Below are 23889 nucleotides of genomic sequence, written 5' to 3'. Positions count from 1 at the left end.
CTTCTTATTTATTCTTCATTTTTCTTAATTGTTCTTATTCTTCTAAACAAAAATTAGCGAAATAATGCAAACTCAAATTAAAAAAAAAAACAACAACTTTTGTGAACAAAATAAAACTGTACATCTTGCCGTCATAAGACTAATTAAAACTTACTGTAATTATAGCAAAAAAAAAATCCTGTTTTCATCATTGTCAATATCATACACGATCTTTCATTTGAAATCATCCATACAGAAGAAGGAAGACCAAAAATTATGATTGATTTTTTTTACACAACACTAGTCACCTTTTTTGTTTTATCTTGCACTTGACAAATACTTAAGAAAAATTAATAAAACTAATAACGAAGCATTTTTTGGGGGGAAAAAAAACTAACAAACATGCTTTATAAAACTGATTCAGAATTTAAAAAACAAAAAGCCAAAATGCAAATAGTGTTTGCGAGCTAACCTCTTTGCAGATCTCCAAATGTTTCTCCGCAAAGTGCATGGCCTGGTCGTGGTTGCCGAGCGCCGTGTGAGCGTTGCCCAGACTCCAGCACGCTCGACCTTCGCCGATCCTGCACGCACGCACGCGGCCAAAGTGGTCAAAGCGAGCGACGTTGCGACGTGGCCGCGTCACCGGCGAGCGAGCGAGCGAACGTTACCGGTCGTTGAGATCCTGCGCGATGATGAGGTGCTTGAGGTGGTAGTCGATGGCCCTCTCGTAGTCCTGCAGCAGCGTGTACGTGTTGCCCAGGCTGTAGCACGCCTGCGCTTCCACCGCGCGGTCCTTCAGCTGCCTCGCCAGCTGCAACGTCCTCCTGTCAACCGGCGCCGGCACAGCAGCGATCATTCTTAGCGTTTGGAAATTTTTCATTTGAGTTGGTTTTTATTTGAGTTTTGTTTTTTTAAAGTTAGTTCGTTTGAATTAGTTTTCAGGGTGGTTCTGTTCGTTTTTAGTAGTTTTTGTTATTTAAGAAATGCTTAGTTTTAGTTTAGTTTTAGTTTTGGGTTTGTTTGTTTGTTTTTTAATGTGTATTACTTGTGCTCAATATTTTTTTAAAAACACCGTGGGAGCGACGTCATCTTAAGGTCCTTTTCTTTTTTTATTTTTTATTTATTTATTTATTTATTTTTTTGAAGAGCTCAGAATTGTTCATTCGGTAGTCTTACCGATTCAACGTCTTGTCATCATTGCTCTTTTTTTTTTTTTTTTTTTTTTTTTTTTTTTTGTGTGTATGTGTGCGTGCGTTTGCGTGCGTTTGCGTGCGTGCGTTTGCGTGTGTGCGTTTGCGTGCGTTTGCGTGCGTGCGTGTGCGTGCGTGCAAATACGTATAAATTTATACTCATTCATTCACCTAAAACCTTATAAATATCCCATTACCCTTCGCCTTAACCAGGTACTTCAGAATCTTGCCAGAGTCGTGAGATTTAAATGGTCAGGAGACCAGAGAAAAGGTCAGAAAAAAAAAGAAATAAAGAGAAAAGAAAGGTAAATCAAAGTGACATCCAGCACCGACCAAACACTTCCTGCCTTCGCCATGATTACAAAATCAAAGTCTTACGCCAACCCTGGAAGCCTCTAAATTCCAGCAAATTTAGCGAGATCTCAAGAGCCCAGAGGAAAAACTAAAGAGAGGAAGGAGGGAAGGATCGATAAGGCAGAGTGAGATCAATAGAAGCCAGTACATCCAATCCATCAAAGTGAAGTCCAGCACCAACAAGACCCCTCCTGCGTGGTTACAAAACCGGAGTCTTATGCCAACCCCAGAAACCTCATACTTCTAATAAATTAAGATCTCAAGTGACCAGAGGAAAAACTAAAGAGAGGAAGGAGGGAAGGATAGATAAAGCAAAGTGAGAACCACAGACACCAGCACCAACTGATTCAAGGGGCTGTGGGAGGGAGAGGGTACTTCTGTTGAGTTTCAGTAGATGCTGGTGCGACGGATCTGGCATGCATAAGGACCACCACCAAAGAAAGAAGCCGTCAACCGCGGTCCAGCAAAGCGAGCACCCCCCCCCCGGAATCCCCAGGCCGCGGCAGCACCAAGGCCACCCCCAAGCCACCCGAGCGGACACCGGTCGGCGAGCCGACCCAGACACCCGGAACACCCCCGCCCCAGCCCCGGCCCACAGCCCCGAGCCCAAGGCCGCAGAACGAGGCCCAGCGGGCCCCCACAGCGCCCCACCGGTCCCCAGCCCCCATCCCCCCACGACCCCCCCGCACCCCACCCAAACCCGCCATCCACCACGACCCAGGCCCCACCACCCCCGACCCCCAAACCCCCGAACACACCCCGACCCCCAGCACCCAACCCCCCACCCACCCATACCTCCACCCCCCCCCCAAACAAGCCGCCCCCCCCCCCGACGGCCGCCACCCCCCCCCCCCCCGCGAACCCGGCCCCCCGCGAGAACCCCCCACCCCCCCCCGGAAACCGGCACCGGGCAGCAGCGCAGAGAGGGAAGATGTGCCCACCCCACCTCCAGCCGCGCGAGATTTGCACAGCGGCGGGAGGGGGGAAGCAGAGGAGGAAGCACCAGGGGAGAAGGCGGAACACCAGAACACCGAGCCCGGTGGGGAGAGGCCCCGGTCGTCACGCCAGAGTACTAGTGACACCTAACCCTGTTACTGAGTCCGCCAGCTCGCCGACTGGCGAGCTCTACCCTTACACCGTGAATGTGGCCCCACCCAGTGTATATACAAGTGTGTGCGTGTGGTGCATTAAAATTGGGAGCAGGTGAGTCGGAGCAGAGGGAAAAAATTTCCCCTACTCCGACACACCCGTATCCCCCCCAAAAAAATGAATATGTATATGTGTGGTGCATTAAAAAAGGGAATGGAGGGACAAAGTGGTGGGGCAGGGACACAAATGGGGGGGACCACAGCGCTGCCAGGCACTGCAGTCCATCCCTTCTGATGGCTCCCCGCCCCAACTCACCCCTCCCCTTGGACGTGAGGTGCATTAAAATTGGAGGGGAGTTGAAGGGTGAAGACGGTGTTTCCACCCTTCCCCACCCCACCAAGAAATGTGTTGTGTGCCCTATGTGTATATTTACAAAGTGTATAGTGCAAGCTAGTGAAGTGAGTAAGAGGAGCAACCAGCGGGGCCTCACCCAACCCGGCGGGTGTAGGTGGCACGCCCGCCCCCCAGCACCCCCACCCCCTGCCGCCCCCCACCTCATCCACCCGGCACCACAATGGGCGGACAGCCAGCGCAGCAGGGCTACCGGACAGCCCACCGGCCACCGGAGCCCGCCCGGGGCGCCAGGAGTTATACCGGAGTGGGGCAGGCCCCAAACCCTCGCCCGGCCCCCGGAGCCCGACGCCCGGGCCGGGGAGGGAGCCCCAGGCCCAGGGAGAGGGAGGGGGAGGGGCCGCAGGGCAGACAGGGAAGGGGGGGGGGGGGGGGCGGGGGAAGCGGGGAGAAGACGACAAGAAGGCGAAAGGGCGGCTGCAGGGCAGGAGGCGGGGGGGGAGAGGAGGAGGGAGGGCGACAAGGGAAAAGGGACCGGGAGGCAGAGGAGGATGGGCGGGAGGAGGCGAGGAGGGAGAGGCGACGGGGGGGAGGAAGGGGGAGGGGAGAGGGAACCACGGGGCACACCGGAGGCCCACCCACCCCGAACCGCGCCGCCGGGCACGGAGCAGCGGACCGCGCCGGGACGGCACCGCCCCGGGCACCAGGGGAAGCACCCCAACACTGCACCCCACAGGGGGCCCAGGGAGCGGCCAAGACGCAACCGCCACCGAGCAGACAACGGGGGGGGGGGGCAGAACCACCCCCGCCCGACCACAGGGGACGGCGTCAAGAAAATTGACTAATTAGCATGCAGTAACACCAAGTGTTGATGCTTAGTGCCCACTAGAAATAGATCTTAAGGAGTTATTGAGTATAGTGTCGTATAGTGTGGTATGCTCGAGCCCACTAGCAGCAACTAGGTTCCTGACTATATAAAAATAAAAACAATCAGATACAAAATACCAAATACAGGAGCAGCGAAAACAGAAGTTGTAACGATGTGGTGGCTCTCGTTAACAGGCAGAATCTTGGCAGGATTAAGTTGCCAAATTGAGATTAAAATATTCTATGTACATAGACCATATTTGTTTAAATCTTGATACTTGATTTTTATTTAAGGCAGAGATTTTTTCCATTGAGATATAATTTATTAGTAAGTTTAACCAGTGGTCGATATTTAGAGATTGTTTATTTTTCCAATTGACAAGGATTATTTTTTTAGCAATAGTAAGGGCTATAAATATAGATTGAGATTGTTTACATGGTAGCTCAGTTATTGTTAAGTCACCTAGTAAACACAATCTTGGAGATAAAGGAAGCCTACAGTTTAATATATCAGCGAGCTTTTCCAAGATTTTAGTCCAGAAATGCAGCACTGGAGTACATGACCATAAAGCATGAAGATAAGTATCGGCAGTGTTTTGTGAGCACTGGAGACAAATGTCGGAGTCAGAGAGTCCCATTTTTTTCATCATATATTGTGTAATATATGTTCTATGAAGTATCTTATATTGGATAAGTTGCAAATTTGTCTGTTTGGTCATTTTAAATACATTTTCACAGATTTGGGTCCAAAAGTCTGGTTCCGGAACTATAGACAAGTCTTTTTCCCATTTTAAAGTCGGTAAATATGTTTTATTTGTGTATAAAAATAACTTATATATTTTTTATATTTTCTTTATTGTTGTTGGAGAAAGCTTTATAATATCTTTAGCTAAGACAGGCAGTTGGAGCGTATCCTGAAGTGTTGGGATTTGTTTCTTAACCATATTTTTAACTTGCAGATAATGTAAGAAATTTCCCTTTTTTATTTCATATTTCTGGACCAAGTTTGTATACGATATAAACTTATTATCTGAGAAAAGATGATGAAGGTGTGTAATTCCTTTCTGCTCCCATAGGCTTAAATGGAACGACTGATTATTAAGTTGAAAGTCGGGGTTATGCCAAATGGGAGAGAGCCCACAGGGCGCCAATTGGGAGTTTGTAATTTCTAATGCCTTCCACCAGGCAGTCAGGGTGGCGGCTATCATTGGGTTTTTAAAACAATTATGTCGTCTTATTGATTTTGTAATAAAGAGTAAATCTGACAGTCTAAGATTATTACAATCCTTCTGCTCCAATTCCAACCAACAGTTAGTATCTCTGTTGGGTTGTGTCCATAGCACAAGATATTGTAGTTGATTAGCTAGATAATAGTACATAAAGTTTGGTGCCTCTAAACCTCCTTTAGATTTACTTTCCTGAAGAGTAGATAGACTAATTTTGGCTTTTTTTTTATTCCAATAGAATTTTATGATAGCAGAGTCCAGCGATTGGAACCAGTTAGACGTAGGTTTAAATGGAATCATTGAAAATAAATAATTAATCTTTGGTAAAACTTTCATTTTTATAGTAGCTATCCGTCCTATTAAAGAGATCGGAAGATTATTCCAGCGCTCCAGGTCACTACGGATACTATCCAATAATGGTGAAAAATTTAAAGAAGTTAATTCAGTTAACTTAGGTGAAATTTTAACACCTAAGTATTTTAAATTACCTGTAGGAAAGGAGTAGTGTGGATCCTGACTTGTAGGATTCCATGAATTTTCTGTAATAGGTAATAATGTTGATTTTGTCCAGTTAATAGAGTAATCTGATAAGTGAGAGAATTTAGTTATTAATTTAATAACGTCATCTGAAGGTCCTTTTCTATTGGCTGCTGCGAGATGACATCACTTCTGTGTGGCATACTTTCAATCGTCCTTATTCCGGTTAATATCAAAATAAAATCGACTTTAAATCACATTTAAAATCATCCCTAAAGGCTCATGCAGGAAATTAATTACCAAAGACTCAAACAAAGGACATTTTTTGCTCTAATTATAGTTTTGTTTTAGTTAGTTTCAGTTTTTTTTTATGTGTATTACTTGTGCGCAATTTTTAAAAAACACCTTCATGGGAGGACGTCATCTGAAGGTGTTTTTCTATTGGCTGCTGCGAGATGACGTCACTTCTGTGTGACATACTTTCAAACGTCCTTATTCCGGTTCATATACAAATAAATTGACTTAAAATCACATTTAAAATCACCCTCAAAGGCTCATGCATTCAATTCATTACCGAAGGACATTTTTGCTACTATTATAGTTAGTTTTGTCAACATAAAATGTAGTTTCATGCATTTTCGTTTTTTATTTTATTTTGTTAACAAAATTGTTTTTTGAATTGTAGTTTTAGTTTTTTCGTTCATTCAGTGAACTAAAAACAGTTATTTTTTTTTTTTTTCTTTGACTTGAACGCATCTTCATCAACACGACCTCGTGCGTACTTACTTGTAATGCTCAGCTGCCACTTCGAACTCCCCCAGGAAAATGTAAGCGTTGCCCAGGTTGCAGTAAGCTCGTCGTTCTGCGGCGCGGTCGCCAAATTCCTTGGCTATGAGCAGACGCTGAAGACAGATGCAAGCGGTTATTGTTCGGGGGGGGGGGGACATTTTCCACACAAGATAAGCAGCTTTTTCTGGTGGCCCCCCCGACCCCTCACCTGCTCGTGAGACGCCACCGCGTTGCCAAAGTTCCCCAGCAGGTAGTGAGTGTTACCCAGGTTGCCGTAGGTTCGACCCTGCGCGGCCCGGTCGCCGAGTTCCTGCACGAGCTCCAAGTTGGCCCTGAAAGTGGATCAAGAGAATCAGTTGGATGACTCACACATCGTAAATACAAGTGTGACCGAGGGCTGGACGATTGTGGGGAAAATGATCATCGCGATTATTTTGATCGAGATTGGAATCACGTTGAATAAAACGAGTATTCATTGATTGAAACTTTTTCAACTGCTCCAAAAAACACCCGCAATAAATGCATGTTTTACATTTATTTTAAATGTTTTAAAGGTACACTCAGCATTATACAGTGGCATCCACTGGTGAAATAAGTCATTCATTAAAAATGCTCGAAAACTCTTCACAACACAGTTTAGACACATTTTCTCACATTTCTCTCTTGTTGAAACATTCTCAATGTTCAAACCGTCATAAATTTTATAAAATAGGTTATTGTTAAAAATAAGGCATGCAAAACTGCACACAAAATTTTTTTTTCCAATACAGTGAGGCCCTAGAAAAGTGAACCGCGTTATAGCGAGGGGACACTGTATGACAATATAACCTTATAAATATCATATGAAATACAAGCCTCTTGCATTTTCATTCTTTATTTTTAAACTAAAGCATTACATTACACTCTTTTATCATATTTATTTTTTCTTATGTTATTTTCACAAGTCTGGGGACTTGGTGAGCGAACCTCTGAGATTGTATTTGTCATGTTTAAGGTGTGGTTGTGGACCCAAACGCAAGGAAGCAGGCCGAGGTGAAGTTTAAAAAAAAAAAGAAAAAAAAAAGGAAGTTTTATTGAAAACAAACGCAAACTCCAAAAGACATACGGAGCACAGCATGACGAGAGGAAAACAACAATGAATCGACACAGACCGAGGGGAGACAAGAGACTTAAAGACACAGTTGGGCAAGACACAAGTGGCAGACGGTTCTGATAGGTTGACATACGAGTACGTCAGGCAAACACAGGTGGGCAGGACAATGCTTGACGAGACAGTGGGAGACACACAAGGAAAGCAGAACATAACAAATCATAACAGAAACGTAAAGGAACATGATGACAAACTCAAACAAAACCCACTTAAAACTAGAACCCTGACAAAAGCAAAAAATAAAAAACAAACCAAAACCACGACTGTATTTTGTGCTACGTCATGTGGAAATGTGTTGGTATGAGCAAAAAATAAAAAATACAAGTCCTTGGATTCATTTGTATCCTTGAATGTTGAGGAAAAGAAAATTCAGTGAATCCTTAAATTCAAAAAACGTTAAATAAAAACTAGTTAAAAAAAATACTGTATACGAGGGGTGTTAAAAAAAATCGATTCGGCAATATATCGCGATACTACATCGCGCAATTCTCGAATCGATTCAATAGGCGGCTGAATCGATTTATTTATTTTTTTTCAGAATTGTTCATTCGGTAGTCTTACCGATTCAACGTCTTATCATCATTGATTGCTTTTTATTTATTTATTTATTCATTTATTTATTTTGTGTGAATCGATTTTTAAACTTGGAAAATATTCAACAAAACGTCTGACTTCGGGTTAGGATTCACACCTTGAGCATGGAAGAATGTTATATGAACGGAACATTAAGCCTTAATATTTTATTTTAATGCTGTTCAAACATGAAACAGATTACAACCTCTATAAGACTGAAATTTCAGATAAATAAATAATACATTTTCATATAAATCTTACACTCTACAAGCTTACTGATTAGTATTTTCTAAATTTGAATGAAAAAAAAATCGCAACAATCGACTTATAAATTCGTATCGGGATTAATCGGTATCGAATCGAATCGTGATACGAATCGAATCGCAATTCACACCCCTACTGTATACTAAAACAGTAATTACAAAACAAATACTGGGTGTTCCTGCACATTTTGGCCTCTAAGGGGCAGTGTGGTGCCATGCAGCCATGGTGTACACACTTACAGTGAGAACAGAAGAAAGTTGCGATTGAATTCTATTAAAATAACTCGTTTTTCACAAACTGGGAGGAATTTGTGTTATCTTACCCGTGGTTAATGTGTTTCCACGGCATTTGTGTGTGAATATTCGTTATTTGAAGGACTAGTACTCCCAAAATTGATGCTAACTGCCTGTTAGCATTTGCATGGGATCCTCCATTCATTTGCATTAGCATTGGTGCTAGGCTCGCGATGTGTTAAAAACGAAGCATGTTTTGTATTTAAATACACACTGTATTTAATTCTTCATATCGTGGGTTTAGTTTTACAGTTAACTCCAACTGGAGTGTCATTAGACAGCTTGAAGGACGCTTAAGGACGGCAGAATCACACGATTCGCTCCGGGCTAGCTACGAGCCAAATGGTGCATTCAGGGTACTTTCACAACGTAGGGAACTTGTAAACGCGTGACGCCGTTATGCACATTAAAGGTTTTTCTTCGATCATTACGCTTTAATCCATCGAGAGAATCCAAAACCGAAATCACGACCACATTTCGTTTAATCGTCCAGCCCTAGTGAGACCTACTGGTAATATTCCGAGGCCTTCCTCAGGGCCGTCATGACGTCTTCGGGGAAATCTCCCGGCTCTGCGCCGCTCCAGCAAATACTTTTTCCTTTGGCGTGGTACACGTTGCCAAAGTTGTACAGGGCTCGCGCTTGACCCACCTGAAATGGGGGAGATGTGTTTAGTGGGAGCATTCCTGCGTTTGGTCCATTTTCTTTCACGCGTCTCACAACAACAAATCCTGGGACATTGCTCTCTTCTCTCATTGGTCAGTTGCGGGTGCAAGGATGTAAACAGGAAGTTCTGCAGTAGGGCAGGGGTGGGTACAACACGAGTAGAGTACAGACCCTTAATAGGTGGATTGCAAAATCCACGAGTGGTGGCAAAGCACTACTTTTACATCAGATGGGGCTTTTTGCGTGACCAAATGAAGCTCTTCAACTCATTTCAACATCTATTATGTGTTTCTTGTTTACGTCTTGTCTGGCTCGTCAAGTTTTTGCATGTCCACCTGTGCTTGTCATTACGGTCCCTTGGGTCATCCAATCAGCAACCTCGGCCTCTCTTGTCCAGTTTGTGTTTATTTATGCTGCATTCGAGGACAGTGGGAAGTTGGACACATCACACTTGGATTCTCCCAGTTTCCAGCTCAAAGTGTTTGACGTGAATGTAAACAAGAAAGATGGCTGATTCTGATAAATTTGTTTATGATAAGGCGATTCAAGTTTTTAAATCATAATTAACCGCATGACTTCAATAGTTAACTTACAAGTAATCACAAAGTTTATATCTGTTCTAAACGTACAATAAAATGTACAATAATTTTTTTTCATAACAAACTGTGAAAAAATTGTTAAACTAATAGAAATATGGCTGCATTTTTTTTAGTCATTGATACAGGAATGTCATAATAATTTGTAAAATTGAGTTAAAATTAAAAAGATGTTCTGGACTGTAAAAAAATTAGTGTGATATTGATTTGTGTTGATGTCATTTTCCTTCCACTAGATGGCATAATTGCATTTGTAAGACGTTGGCGACAGCTCAGTGCATTTTTCTTTTCATATTAAGTGCTAGGGCTGTGCAATTAATCGAAATTCAATTACAATTTCAATTATTACACTCCACAAATACAAAATCAGCATAATCGTAAAAAAAAAAGAAAAGATTATTAATACTAATTTTTGAGTTGTTTAAATTTATACCGTTTTTGGCACTGTTTTAAAATTTTAAAATAACTAATAATAACTAATTTTTTTTTATTTTTATTATACTTTTCCCAAATAATTTTAAAATTTTATTTGTTTTAAAAAAAAATAATAAATATATATATATATATATATATATATATATATATTTTTTTTTTTCTTTCATTTAAACATTTTCTTGTTTTGTACCAAAAAATAAATGATCGTCCTACTGCACAGTGCACATTGCACTCCAACCTTAAGCTTTTTGCCAACATAAATAAATATTAGGGGTGTTAAAAAAAAATCGATTCGGCGATATATCGCGATACTACATCGCGCAATTCTCGAATCGATTCAATAGGCGGCTAAATCGATTTTTAAACTTCCATTTTTAATGGAAAAATATTCAACAAAACGTCTGACTTTGGGTTAGGTTTCACACCTTGAGCATGGAAGAATGTTTTATGAACGGAACATTAAGCCTTAATATTTTATTTTAATGCTGTTCAAGCATGAAATAGATTACAAGCTGTATAAGACTGAAGTTTCAGATAAATAAATAATACATTCTCATACAAATCTTACACTCTACAAGTATACTGATTAGCATTTTCTAAATTTGAATGAAAAAAATCGCAACAAGTGACATAAATTCGTATCGGGATTAATCGGTATCGAATCGAATCGTGACCTGTGAATCGTGATATGAATCGAATCGTCAGGTACTAGGCAATTCACACCCCTAATAAATATATTATTATAAATATATATTATTATAAATTGTTTGGTCCAAAAGGAACTTATATAATTATAGTGTTTTTATTTATTTAATTGGTCTTAATATTCTTAAACATTTTCTTGTTTTGTACCAAAAAAATAATCGCTTGAATAATCGTGATTTCAATTATTGGCTAATTAATCGTGATTATTATTTTTCCCATAATCGAGCAGCCCAACCTATTAAGAGCGATCTAATCTTTAACTAATCTTTAAGATGAAGTAACTTCTGAAATTGTGCTTATTTTTAAAACTGCAAAATACAACTCGACCCCAGTCTCAACAATTATTTGCATTATTATTACATTTATTACGGCTACATTTTGATGAGGATATGTCTGCTGCATTGCGACTTGAATCCCCCCAAGTACAGGCTTTGCAAGTAGTCATTAATCGCGCTTTAAAAAAAAAAATTGTGGCGTTAAATTATCTAAAAATTAACACACTATTTGACACCCCTCGTTTTTGTTTTATTCAATTGCCTTTTTTAGCACAAACCTGCTCAAAATCTGACACTAAATATAAAATAAAGGGAATTAATAGCTAAACACATTCACTGCTATAGACGGATATAGACGTCAAAGATCAATTTTTACTGGACTGGCAGTGAATGAGGATGAATTACGTTTCAATTCTTTTCAGTGGTGAAAAATGATTTCAGATTCAAGTGGTCATAGTGATGCGAGTGTTCCCGGAATAAATGAACAGCACTTGAAAGGTTACCTTGTCGCTGGTGTCCCCCGCTATATCCAAGTGCCTCTGACAGCACAACATGGCCTCATCGAACCTCCCCAGCACCTTCAGCGTGTTGCCAAGATTCCCGCTGGCTTTGGCTTCTCCCAGCAGATCGCCGACGGTCCTGCGCGTTTGGGTCGAAACACGTTTTGAAAGCGGGACTCGGCGCGAGGCGATCGCCTGTGCACATCGACGGCGCCCCCGCCACCGACCTGGTCAAGGTGAGGTCGTGGCGGTGGAACTCCAGCGCCTTGGCGTAGTCGTGCAGGTGGAAGTAGGCGTTGCCCAGCTGGCTGTAGATGGCGCTGAGCACCTGCAGGTCCTCCGTGCCCACCTGGATGGCCGCTTCGAAGAAGGACACGCCGGCCCTGTAGTCGCCCGCCTTGCAGAGGCGCTCGCCCTCCAGCGCCAGCTCAAGGCAGGAAACCTCCATCCTACGGCGGTCACGAGACCCAAAAAAAATAAAAAAATAAAAATTGTGGGGAAAAAGCTGTAAAAGTGCTGCGCGGTCACTCGGACAAGATGACGAGAAGTGAGTGGCCAGAAAAAAAAAGTCGTTGCGCAGTGAAAGCTTTCAGGGGAGGATGTTGTTTCACTGCTTCCTTCCATTTACGCAGAACAATGGATGTGGACGTGTGTGGCTCACTGAGCAGAGTGTGCGAGTACGCCCTTTGTTTGTTATGCTACATCATCACATCCTTTAGCACAGTTGGTTGGAAGAATCGGGGCAAGTTTCACGGTGAAAAGATCCAAAAAGCTTTAAACATCAAACAATGTGGGCTTCAAAACAAAATGGAGTATGATTGCTTTATTGACCACAGTTGAAGTAGATAAGCACTTTTTTTTATAGGGGTGTCAGGCGATTAAAATTGTAATCGGAATTAATCGCATGACTTCAATAGTTAACTCGAGATTAATCGCAAATTTTATATCAGTTCTAAATGTACAATAAATATTTTTAATAAGTTTACTTGAGTTTTCATACAATTAATATAAAATTGGGAAAAAATGTTAAACTACTAGAAATATTGGCTGCATTTTATATCATTGATACAGTAATTTCGTAATAATTCATAAAATTGCGTTAAAATTAAAGAGATACTTTAATTATTTAGCAATTTTTGTCAGTCAAACATTAAAGTTTTGCCTATAATAAACTTGATATTTTCATTATTTTTCTTGTACAATTAGTACCTTTAAAACCACATTTTGCAACTTGCTGTCGACTGAAAATGACATCACAAGGGCTCAGGTAACCAATCACAGCTCAGCTTGTGAATGTCACATGACCAAACCTAAAAAACATGTAACCAATCACAGCTCAGCTTGTGAATGTCACATGACCAAACCTAGAAAACGGGTGAGCTGTGATTGGTTACCTGAGCCCTTATGATATCATTTTCAGTCGACAGTACGTTGCAAAATTTGTTTTTAAAGGTACTAATTGAACATGAAAAATAATGAAATTATCAAATTAATTATAGACAAAATATTAACTTTTTATTGCTTTAATGGGCTAAATAAGTGAAGTATCATTTGAAAATAATAATAAATAAAAATCATCTGAATTTTTTTTCTGTTTTATGGAACTGTTTTCCCTGTCATTCAAAAAATCTGAAAAATAGTTCATATAAAAGTTAATATTTTGTCTATAATTAATTTGATACTTTCATTATTTTTCACGTACAAATAGTAGTACCTTTAAAAACACATTTCGCAACTTGCTGTCGACTAAAAATAACATCACAAGGGCTCAGGTAACCAATCACAGCTCAGCGTGTGAATGTTCCATGACCAAACCTAGAAAACAGATGGAAAACAACTAAAATTCAAAAAGCAAATTCGTTAACTAAATAAAATAGAAACTAAAACGCTTTTTAAAAAACAAAACTAAAACTACTTTTTACTAACTAAATCTAACTACACTGCGATTGGCTGGCAACCAGTCCAGGATGTGCCCTGACCACTGCCCAAAGCCAGCTGAAATAGGCTCCAGCACCCCCTGTGACCCTTGTGAGGAATAAGCGGTCAAGAAAATGGATGGATGGATGGAAACCTAACTATAACTGTAATTATAGCAAAAATGTACTTCGTTTTTGTCTTTGGTAATTAATTGAATGCATGAGCCTTTGCGGATGATTTTAAATGTGATTTTAAGTCGATTTATTTCAATATTAACCAGAATAAGGACGATTGAAAGTGTGTCACACAGAAGTGACGTCACCTCGCAGCAGCCAATAGAAAAGCACCTTCAGATGACGTCGCTTCCATGGTGTGTTTTTTTTAATATTACGCACAAGTAATACACTTTATTAAAAAAAAACAAAAAACAACAACTTAAACTAACTCAAACTAAACTAAAACTAAGCATTTATTAATTAACTCATTCACTCCCAGCCATTTTCACAGAAGCAGTCCCGTTCGGACTGGATTTTGACTGATTTTGCAAGGCCCACAGAATATTATGTTCTATTGCTATAAAATCATGGAACCTATCAAAGGAAAGATTAAAGTCTCTTCTTTCATCAGGAAAAAAAAGTATGTTTCTATCTGTTTCCGTTTTGCAGCAATTAGCATTAGAAGAGAGCTAAGTTTCATCAGTTTTCGCAAATCTATTTAAATTTGTGAGAAATTGAGCTTTTTTTCTACATGGCCCTGGTTGATCTCCTTTACTTTGCTGGCCGTTTGTGTAATAACTACCATTTCTGCAACCGTTCTTTGCAGTTGAGAGGCTGCATCAAAGCCTTCTGTTTGCTCTAGCATTAAAAAAAAAAGTATAAATACGTCTTTGGGACACTTAGAGCATTAAAAAAAACGTATTTATACGTTATTGGGAGTAAATGAGTTAAATAACTAAAACTAATAAAAACAAACAGAACCAACCTGAAAACTAATTAAAACTAACTACATTTAAAAGCAAAATTCAAAATGAAATGAAAAATTGCCAAACTATAATAACCCTGCTCGTATCTCAAGGCACCCGCTGTAAGACAAAACACTGTCGCTCTGACTTGCCAATGAGATCTGAATCCTCTTTGCGTGAGTGAGTTCAGTCGACGTGATGCATACCAGCCTACCTGCAGCTTTTTCTTGCCTTACAACAACAACAGCACATGTTGCATCTGAAAGGCATCTACTGAGGTTGCCACTACATCCAGGTGACCGCTCAAAAACTTTTCTCTTTTTGGCACTCACTAAGAGGAAGAAGACAAAAAATAATAATCCAGCGGCATCAACGTGCCTGACGTCAGAGATATTAACGCCGAGAACCTTTTGGACGTGTGACAGCGTCAACCGTGTTAAGGCCAAAATGCAAGCAGGGCGCGGAAAGACGCGAGTCAGCGTTCTCCCGGATCATCTTCATCATCGTCTTCGCCCGTCTGACCTTGCTCACGTCAGATTACAGCGGCGGCGGCGCAACGGATTACACAAAGGGTGGGCGAGCACGTCGGCAGTTTTTTTTGCCGATCACGGTGCGATCGTGTCAATCAAGTGGGAAGAGAAGGAAGGACCCAATATGGCTGACAGACACGTACACAAAGAAAAGCGAGGGATGAATATTTTAGGGCTTGTTAAATATTGACGCCGGCCTTCAATAGGAGATTTGACAGCGCACGTTTGCCAGGTAACGAGATGCCTCCGGGACGTCTTCGGCCAAAATATACTTGACAGGAAATGAAATAGAAAGTGAAAATGCATCCCACCATCTATTTTGCTCATCAATTCTCATTACAAAATGCAACACAGAGTGCAGTTGCTCTTTTTAGTGGTCCTGTGCAATGTGCATATAATTTTTAAAGGGAGACTTTACTTATTTATCCGTTTTTGGCAGTCAAACGTTAACTCATTGACTCCCAGCCATTTTCATCAAAGAAACCCCCTTTTGGCATATTTTGCAAGGCCCACAGAACATTTGTTCTATTGCTATAAAAACATGGAACCTACAAAAAGAAAGATTAGAGTCTCTTCTTTCATCAGGAAAAAAAGAATATTTGTATCTGTTTCCATTTTGCAGCTATTAGCATTAGAATATAGCTAAGTTTCATCAATATTCACATTCCTGGTGAAAACACTGACAAACAGAGCTTTTTGCAACATGGCCTGGCCGATCTCTTATACTCTGCTGCCACCTTCTGGCTGTGTTTTTAATAACTAACCATTGCTTTAAGCCACCTCTTCATGTCAGAAGCTGCATCAAAGCCTTCTGTATGCTCTTGCATAAAACAAACAAAAAACAAAAAACAAAAAAACATGTAAAGACGTTTTGGGGAGTGAATGACAAAGTATTAAAAACGTTTTTACACGTTTTTGGGCTTGAATGAGTTAATATTTTGCCTATAATAAATTTTATATCTTTATTATTTTTCATGTACAATTTAGTACCTTTAAAAACCCATTTTGCAACTTGTCGTCGACTGAAAATGACATCACAAGGGCTCAGGTAACCAATCACAGCTCAGCTTGTGAATGTCACATGACCAAACCTAGAAAACAGGTGAGCTGTGATTGGTTACCTGAGCCCTTGTGATGTCATTTTCAGGCGACAGTACGTTGCAAAATGTGTTTTCAAAGGTATTCATTGTAAATGAAAAATAATGAAAGTATCAAATTAATTATAGACAAAATATGAACTTTTTATTGCTATAATGGGCTAAATAAGTGAACTATCTCTTTAAGAAATTAAATGTTGAATAAAAGTGTGTTCTGTACCTAGTGAGAGAAGTTAGTTGAATATTTTGGTTTTTTTCCACAATTAAATGCCATTACAAAATCAAAGAAAAAAATTCAACAGTGACTTTACATTATTATTATTATTATTATTATTATTATTATTACTATTTAAGGTCTTTATCATTGTGGATTTTTTTTGTGTGACATAAAACATTTAAAGAGTAAATGTTAAATTTTTTCCCAACTATGTCGGTATCATTTTAAAAATGCATAGTATTTACTTAGATCATAAATTCACATTTTGTTTTGTTTTTCAAAAATAAAAAAATACAATTAGAGATCCTGAAAATTACCATAAAATATACACAAAATTGACAAAAAAAAAAAAAAAGACATAAAAAGTCAAACAAAAAATAGGGAAGAAGAAATGTAGAAAATGACCATAACATGTCCATAAAATTACCAAAAATGTCACAAATTTCTCAGAAAAAGTCCAAAAAAGTACAGAATGTAAAACAAAGCATGAAAAATTACTACAACAACAAAAAAAATCCAAAAACGGAAGAGGAAGAGTAGAAGAAAATGAATGCGTATGTATTGGATGCTGCTCTCATATTTTTGCGTTATAGTGCAGCTCTAATAAACTCTTGAGCCCTCAGTAGGCGAACACGAACACAACGTTTCCTTCATCACAATCTTCTAAATGCTTTGCAGCTCTACACACATTTTTGTTTATTTCTTTGGCTTAAAATGGCTCTTTTGACAGGAAAGGTTGCTATAGCTTACCATAACTTCCCTCCTTTCTGTATTGACATTATGAGTGACAGCTTCCTTCCAACTCTTCATCATATATTCCCTCTCCCTAAACTTGGTTTTACAGTGCTAATAATATGCTATGGTGGTAGCAGTCAGTACAAATAAAAGTCTTGGGACTGATTCATAAAGAGAGGTGCCTCATGGCACTTAACTCATTTACTCCCAATAACGTATAAATACGTTTTTTTATGTTCTAAGTGTCCCAAAGACGTATTTATACGTTTTTTTGTTTTTTGTTTTATGCTAGAGCATACAGAAGGCTTTGATGCAGCCTCTCAACTGCAAAGAATGGTTGCAAAAATTGTAGTTATTACACAAATGGCCAGCAGCTGGCAGCAGAGCAAAGGAGATCAACCAGGTCCATCTAGAAAAAAAATTCAATTACTTACAATTTTAAATAGATTTGTGAAAACTGATGAAACTTAGCTGTCTTCTGATGTTAATTGCTGCAAAAGCGGAAACAGATAGAAACATACTTTTTTTTCCTGATGAAGGAAGAGACTTGAATCTTTCTTTTGATAGGTTCCATGATTTTATAGCAATTGAACACAATATTCTGTTGGCCTTGCAAAATCAGTCCAAATCCAGTAAAACAGCCGGGAGCGAACCGAACTGATTCTGTGAAAATGGCTGGGAGTGAATGAGTTAACTCCCAACTTGCTCGCTATGTAGACCTCCTTAACTCATATGCAACCCATCAATTTCCTGTTCAGGAACGCAGGGAAGCTGGAGCTTATCCAAACAGAAAGGCAGACTGCACCCTGGACTGGTTGCAAGTCAATCACATATATCGACAGACAACCATCCATACGCACATTGACAATGTCGCCGACTGGATGAAGTCGATTGGATTTGCCCTTTTAGCCAGTCTTGCAAAACAATTTCATTGCGCAACATGTAAGAAATGGTCAACAACAAGTGAGCTGTCAAGGGCAGACGCTCTGACCTGTAGCGGACATGGAAGGACCGATCCTCCGCCCGCGCGCTAATCGCTGAGCCGTCCGTATCCATGGATGTGCATAATATGAGGGAAAATCCCAATTTCGTTCCCGACCAAATGGTTGCGTTGAAAAAGAAAAAAAAAAGGTCAAAATAGAACTCGAGTGAAAAACAATCCAAAAGAGTCCACTGCGCCGCTTTGCACGTTTGCCGTCACTTGCCGCTCAGTCTTCCCACCCCCCCAACTCGGTGGCCCTCTGTGGAGAGAATACAAGATGCCGTGTGTGAAGCCTCCTTCTGACCACGCGTCGCCATGGCAACACCCAGCAAACAGCGGCGTGAGAGAGAGAGAGAGAGAGAGAGAGCGCAGGGCGGGAATGGAAAAGGATGGCGGTCAGTGCACACCAGCTGTCAATCAAAGTTGAGGAGATGAGCTCTGGAGTTCTGGAGCCAGCGACGAGGACTTTGCTAGCTTTGACCCAAAAAGAAGCTCTGAGACAGTCCAGAACATCCACAAAAGGAGAAGAAAAGAAAAAAAATGTGTGTGCATGTGTGAACTAGCTAAAGATAAGCAAGCAACCGTTAGCGCATTTCTCCATGAGGTCATGCAAGCCGCGCCAATAATGTAGCTCCCCCAACGGGAACCCACTTGGCCCCTCCTTCCACTCACTTATGGGAAAGGCAGCAGATAAGATTTTTCCTTTCATTTAAACCAACACTAAGAAACTATATTGAATCTTTTTATGCAAAATATTCAATAGTGAACCCTCCACAGACAATATTTATGCTCCCATTTGTGTGTTTTTTCCCCCCTCTGGAACCTATCCAGGCGCCAAAGCCATGTCTAATAGGAAAGTAGCAATTCATCGGTTTCAATACTGTATCTTTAGTCAAATATGTTACAAATAAATGGAGCCACATGCGGCGCTTTAGTCCCTCTCCTGTGGCTCCCTGTCGTTCTCTTAAAAAAAAAAAATAATTTTAAATTAATACTTTTTTTTTTTTTTTACACATTTATTTTTATTTTTTTAGACAAAATATTCTTCAAATGAATTCATGATTGAGGTAAACACTGAATAATTAAATATTCAAAAAGTGTCAGAGTTTTTGTCAGAAAAAACAAAAGTTTTTTTAATTACCTAAAAAAGCAGAAAATTAACATAAAATGTTCATGAAATTGCCAAAAATGTCAGCGAATTGAATAAAGCGGGCACAAAATAAAACGTTCAAAAAGTAACTATAAAATGTCCCAAAAGAAGAAATCTCCAAAATTACCATAAAATGCACACAAAATTGCCAAAAATGTCAGAAATTTAATAGAAAAAGAGTTGCAAAAAAAAGCCATAAAACGTACAAAAAATGAAGAGAGGCCATAAAATTGACAAAAAAATGTCAGAAATTTGACAGAAAGCTGTCTAAAAATTTATGAAAAATAAAGAAGGAAACCAGAAAAAAAAATGCAAAAATGGATGACGAAAGGTAGAAGAAAATAAATGTCAAAGTATTAGATGCTGCATATTTTTGTGTTGTAGTGCTGCTCTAATTAGCTCTTGGGCCCTCAGTACATTAGACTTAACACTAACACATTGTTTTGTTTATCACAATGTTTAAATGTTTTGCAGCTCCAGACACATTTTTGGTTATTTATTTGTCCTAAAATTGGCTCTTTTGACAGGAAAGGTTGCTGACCACTGCCATAGCGGAACCTCCAAAGTAGAACTTTGCGGATATGCAACAATCAAGGTCTTACTGTATATGCAAAATAATATAAAAAGTAGACATGTGTGAACTGTCAAGTGACTGTACGGGAGTGTTTCTATAGACCAGGTACAGTATATTACGTTAATCCGTAATGGACAAAAAATAAATGCTTACGCAAACAGTCTGAGGAGTGCCAGAGTGCACCTTTCCCGCCATTGTCTGCCAAATGGGTGTGCTACTAACTGAATTGTACTCAAGTTTGTTGATGAATGACTGTGTGTGTGTGTGTGTGTGAACAGGAAAAACACACTCACTCGACCTTCAACCAGGTACGCCTGCATTTTAGGCGCTTGGTTTCGTGATTGAGCTACATGAGACGGGCAAAATATTAAAAGCACTTCTCAGTCTGATGCTGTGTAATGAACAGTTACGTGAATATATATTTTTTTTTTAACAGTTCATCAAAAATGGAGCATAATTATACACAATTATATTGGATTTCATTGGCTTGTGCAGGTGTACCTAATGAAGTGTCTGCTGACGCAAGATCCCAAGCAGAGGTTCAAGATTTTTGAAAGCAATGAATACTGTCTGCCCCTGACACCACAAAGCAAGAAAATCCTGGAGCAGTACGTCATTAAAAAGAATAAAAATAAAACAATATATATTAAAAAAAAAATACAAATCATGGCATACTGACCGGTAGCTCCTTCTCACGGGGGCAGGAAATCTAGAAAACCTGCAGGGAACATAAGAATTATGTCAGATCTCAGTTTTGTCCATATTTGTCATCATAAATAACACTATGTGCATGGATTCCATTATCCCTGAATTATACACTTTCACTTTAAACAGGGGAATCAATACTGGCATCGATTACAATAATTAAATATTGATTAGGAACTATTTATTACGTACATTTCAATCAATACAGTACCACAATACTTCTAACCTCCCCCCAAAAGTCCGCATGTTTCTCAGGTCAACATTATTTAATACATATTACAAACAATCGACTGCTAAGAGTAAATACACACATGAAGCCAAAAGCATTAATAGAAGTTTTATTCAACAAACACTACGAACAGCGAATTACTGCCTCGTTACTGTGTCAATAGTTAGCCGGTTAGCGTATTAGCCAAAAACTTACGTGAGTCGATCCAGTTCGAACAGCTCGTGTCTCCTTCTGTCCTTGTTTCACTTTGTTACGATAATGAGTCCTACTCGTGTGCAAACAATCAACACATTGCGCGTAGACGACACTATTCGGTAGCCATACTTTCATTAATTTAGTAAAACTTCGACGAATAGTTTGAAGGTTGTCTTTTTTTTTTCCCCCTATCGTAGTGAAGTGTTTTTGTACAAGCAGCCAATCAAAGGACGGCATTCAAAGAAAGCCACGCCTAGGCCTCCAGTCATTGGTCAAAAAGATTTGAAAAGATCGATAGAATGACGTATGGTAAAGCTTCTGTCATTCAGCCATAAAATAGAATTGACTCACGATGGAGTGACGAGATTTTTCAGTTATCGTTATTAATATTCTAAATGTAACCATTTGATGCTTGCAAAGTCAATTAAACGAGAACTTCTGGTGGGTTTATTGAAGTCACACTGGCTAAAAGAAACAAATACAAATAAATACAGTAATTAATGTATGCATGTGTACGATATTGTTCTTAATGCAGTGACGGTGGTGTCAAGCTTGTTCCTTTTTCCTAATAAATAATTAAATGTGTCATTTCTGCTGCCGTTACCAGGCAACCAGACGCCTGTACAGCTGACAATGCAGGTCCAGATGGACACCACTAACATGTGCAATATTAATGACGGTGCAGAAACAAAACCTGTCCAAAGAAAAGCATATGTCAAGACAGGAATGAGGAGAAGCTTTGGACTTATTTACTTGCAGTAATACGCCAAGAGGTGACGCTTTGTTTCACACAAGATTATTTTTGTCTTTTTAAAGGACTGGTCAATTACTAAGTAAGTACGAACCTTCTTAACAGTTGAATGTAGATGAATAGTAGACAAATGAAACAGCTGACGTCATGCTACACGCAGGTAGAGGACTAATATTTGGGATATTACAGTACACAAGACTTATTTAGCATTCGTCTTCTTTTTATGATGCTTATTTAGTGACATATATGCTGCCTTTGACTGGACCGTATTAAATTTAAATTTCACTTGATTCACTTCTAACGTCGTGCTTAGTGATGTAGATTACATCATACATTACATGATCCAATATTTACCCCTAGTAAAGCATGAATTGATTTGTCAACTTGTTTCCATTATCGTCACAAGAGAAGTCTCACTTCCAAGGTCAGCTCGCGGGTCATGGAGGGTGGACGCGAAGATTCCGACGAGGATGTTCGGGAAGAAGGCGAGACGACTTTATTATGGGAAAAGTGCATCCAGCAGCGAATCGTGGTGGATCTCAGTGAGGACGAAAGTCGCCACCTCAGTGATCTGCTGGCTTCTTCGTTAGCTTTGCAACTGTCACGAGCAGAGTGCGCCGTGTCTGAGGCCAGCAATCATTTCAGAGGCGAGTCACGTACGCCAACAAAAAAATATGTTCTATGCAGCCCCGCTAGTCTAAATATGGTATACTGGTTAATATTGCATTTGTGTAAGAATTTATGCAGCAAAATCCAACTGTTTTTATCCATGTATAGGGGGCGGCCATTTTGCCGCTTGCTGTCGAGTGAAAATGACATCACAGTTGCTCAGGTTCAGCTTCAGGTGAGCTGTTATTGGTTGTTGCCTGGAGTGTTAATTTTGATAAGAAATTGTAATTTGGTTTTAGTAATAGTCTTTTGTAGGGGTGTTAAAAAAATCGATTCGGCGATATATCGCGATACTACATCGCGCAATTCTCGAATCGATTCAATAATCGGCAGAATCGATTTTTTTTTTTTTTTTTTTTTTTTTTTTTTTTTTTTTTAAGGATTCACACCTTGAGCATGGAAGAATGTTATATGAACGGAACATTAAGCCTTAATATTTTATTTTAATGCTGTTCAAACATGAAGCAGATTACAACCTCTATAAGACTGAAATTTCAGATAAATAAATAATACATTTTCATATAAATCTTACACTCTACAAGCTTACTGATTAGTATTTTCTAAATTTGAATGAAAAAAATCGCAAGAATCGACTTATAAATTCGTATCGGGATTAATCGGTATCGAATCGAATTGTGACCTGTGAATCGTGATACGAATCGAATCGTCAGGTACTAGGCAATTCACACCCCTAGTTGCAACAAATGGCTTCTGTTTTAATTTTCGTTTAATTTTCGTCTGAAAAAAAAAGTTTTCGTGATGAAAATTATGACGAACATTTTTTTTATCTACAAAATTCTCACTGGTTGCCGAAGCCCTGAGCAACTGTGATGTCATCTTCAGTCGACAACAAGTGGTAAAATGGCCGCCCCCTGAGATGGATAAAAGTGGCTGAATTTTGCTGCATAACTCATATTCCATAAATGTCATATTAATCCGAATGTCATGTTTAGACTAGACTAAGTGCAATTTCCTGAGAAATTGCGCGGGAATGCTGAAAGCTGAATGCTAATAGTCGAATGCTAAGATTTGAATGCATGTGGAATGCTTATGAGGTAAATTGAGACATAAATTATGAAATTATGACCTCCTGGTTACTGGACAATGGACAAATGAATAGGGAAAAGTTGATATTACAAGTTAAATTGTGCAAATACTGTCAGTAATGTGGAATCAGACTATATATACTCCGGGTGGCGTGAATTTTTGAAGCTAGTTGAAATTTGAACAATGTAAATTGGAAGTATTATGTGGGAGTTGTTACGCGGCAAAAAAGTTTGGAGAATAAAAAATAAAATCACAATAACATATGTGGGAATGCTATTCCCACAACTAGTTAGGTCACATTTAAAATATTATCAAGAAATGTTTAAAGCTATCTTCCCCTTATTAACTCATTC

The 23889-nt window shown here is 39.6% G+C and overlaps 2 protein-coding genes across 3 annotated transcripts in view; one reads left to right on the top strand and one right to left on the bottom strand.

The window, feature by feature from the left end:
- The window catches only part of gpsm2 (G protein signaling modulator 2), a 23614-nt gene extending 5053 nt beyond the window's left edge, over window positions 1-18561 (bottom strand). Inside the window, exons 1-9 of one of the 2 annotated variants that reach the window (XM_077514147.1) lie at window positions 18226-18561; window positions 18095-18148; window positions 12005-12226; window positions 11781-11916; window positions 9112-9251; window positions 6531-6654; window positions 6320-6435; window positions 648-803; window positions 452-560 (exon numbers count right to left, since the gene is read on the bottom strand). In XM_077514147.1, the coding sequence (XP_077370273.1) occupies window positions 452-560; window positions 648-803; window positions 6320-6435; window positions 6531-6654; window positions 9112-9251; window positions 11781-11916; window positions 12005-12226; window positions 18095-18148; window positions 18226-18290 (1122 nt within the window). In that variant the 5' untranslated portion in view covers window positions 18291-18561. The remainder of the gene's footprint in view (window positions 1-451; window positions 561-647; window positions 804-6319; window positions 6436-6530; window positions 6655-9111; window positions 9252-11780; window positions 11917-12004; window positions 12227-18094; window positions 18149-18225) is intronic. The other variant, XM_077514156.1, reaches the window with a different exon arrangement.
- The window catches only part of aknad1 (AKNA domain containing 1), a 23082-nt gene continuing 14070 nt past the window's right edge, over window positions 14878-23889 (top strand). Inside the window, exons 1-2 of the mRNA XM_077514136.1 lie at window positions 14878-15417; window positions 20219-22467. Coding sequence (XP_077370262.1) covers window positions 22260-22467 — 208 coding nt within the window. The 5' untranslated portion in view covers window positions 14878-15417; window positions 20219-22259. The remainder of the gene's footprint in view (window positions 15418-20218; window positions 22468-23889) is intronic.

Source organism: Festucalex cinctus, chromosome 1 (genome assembly GCF_051991245.1).
Source record: "Festucalex cinctus isolate MCC-2025b chromosome 1, RoL_Fcin_1.0, whole genome shotgun sequence".
NCBI lineage: Eukaryota > Metazoa > Chordata > Actinopteri > Syngnathiformes > Syngnathidae > Festucalex > Festucalex cinctus.
The sequence above is the reverse complement of the archived record's forward strand: the minus strand, read 5'-3'. Positions and strand labels throughout refer to the sequence as shown.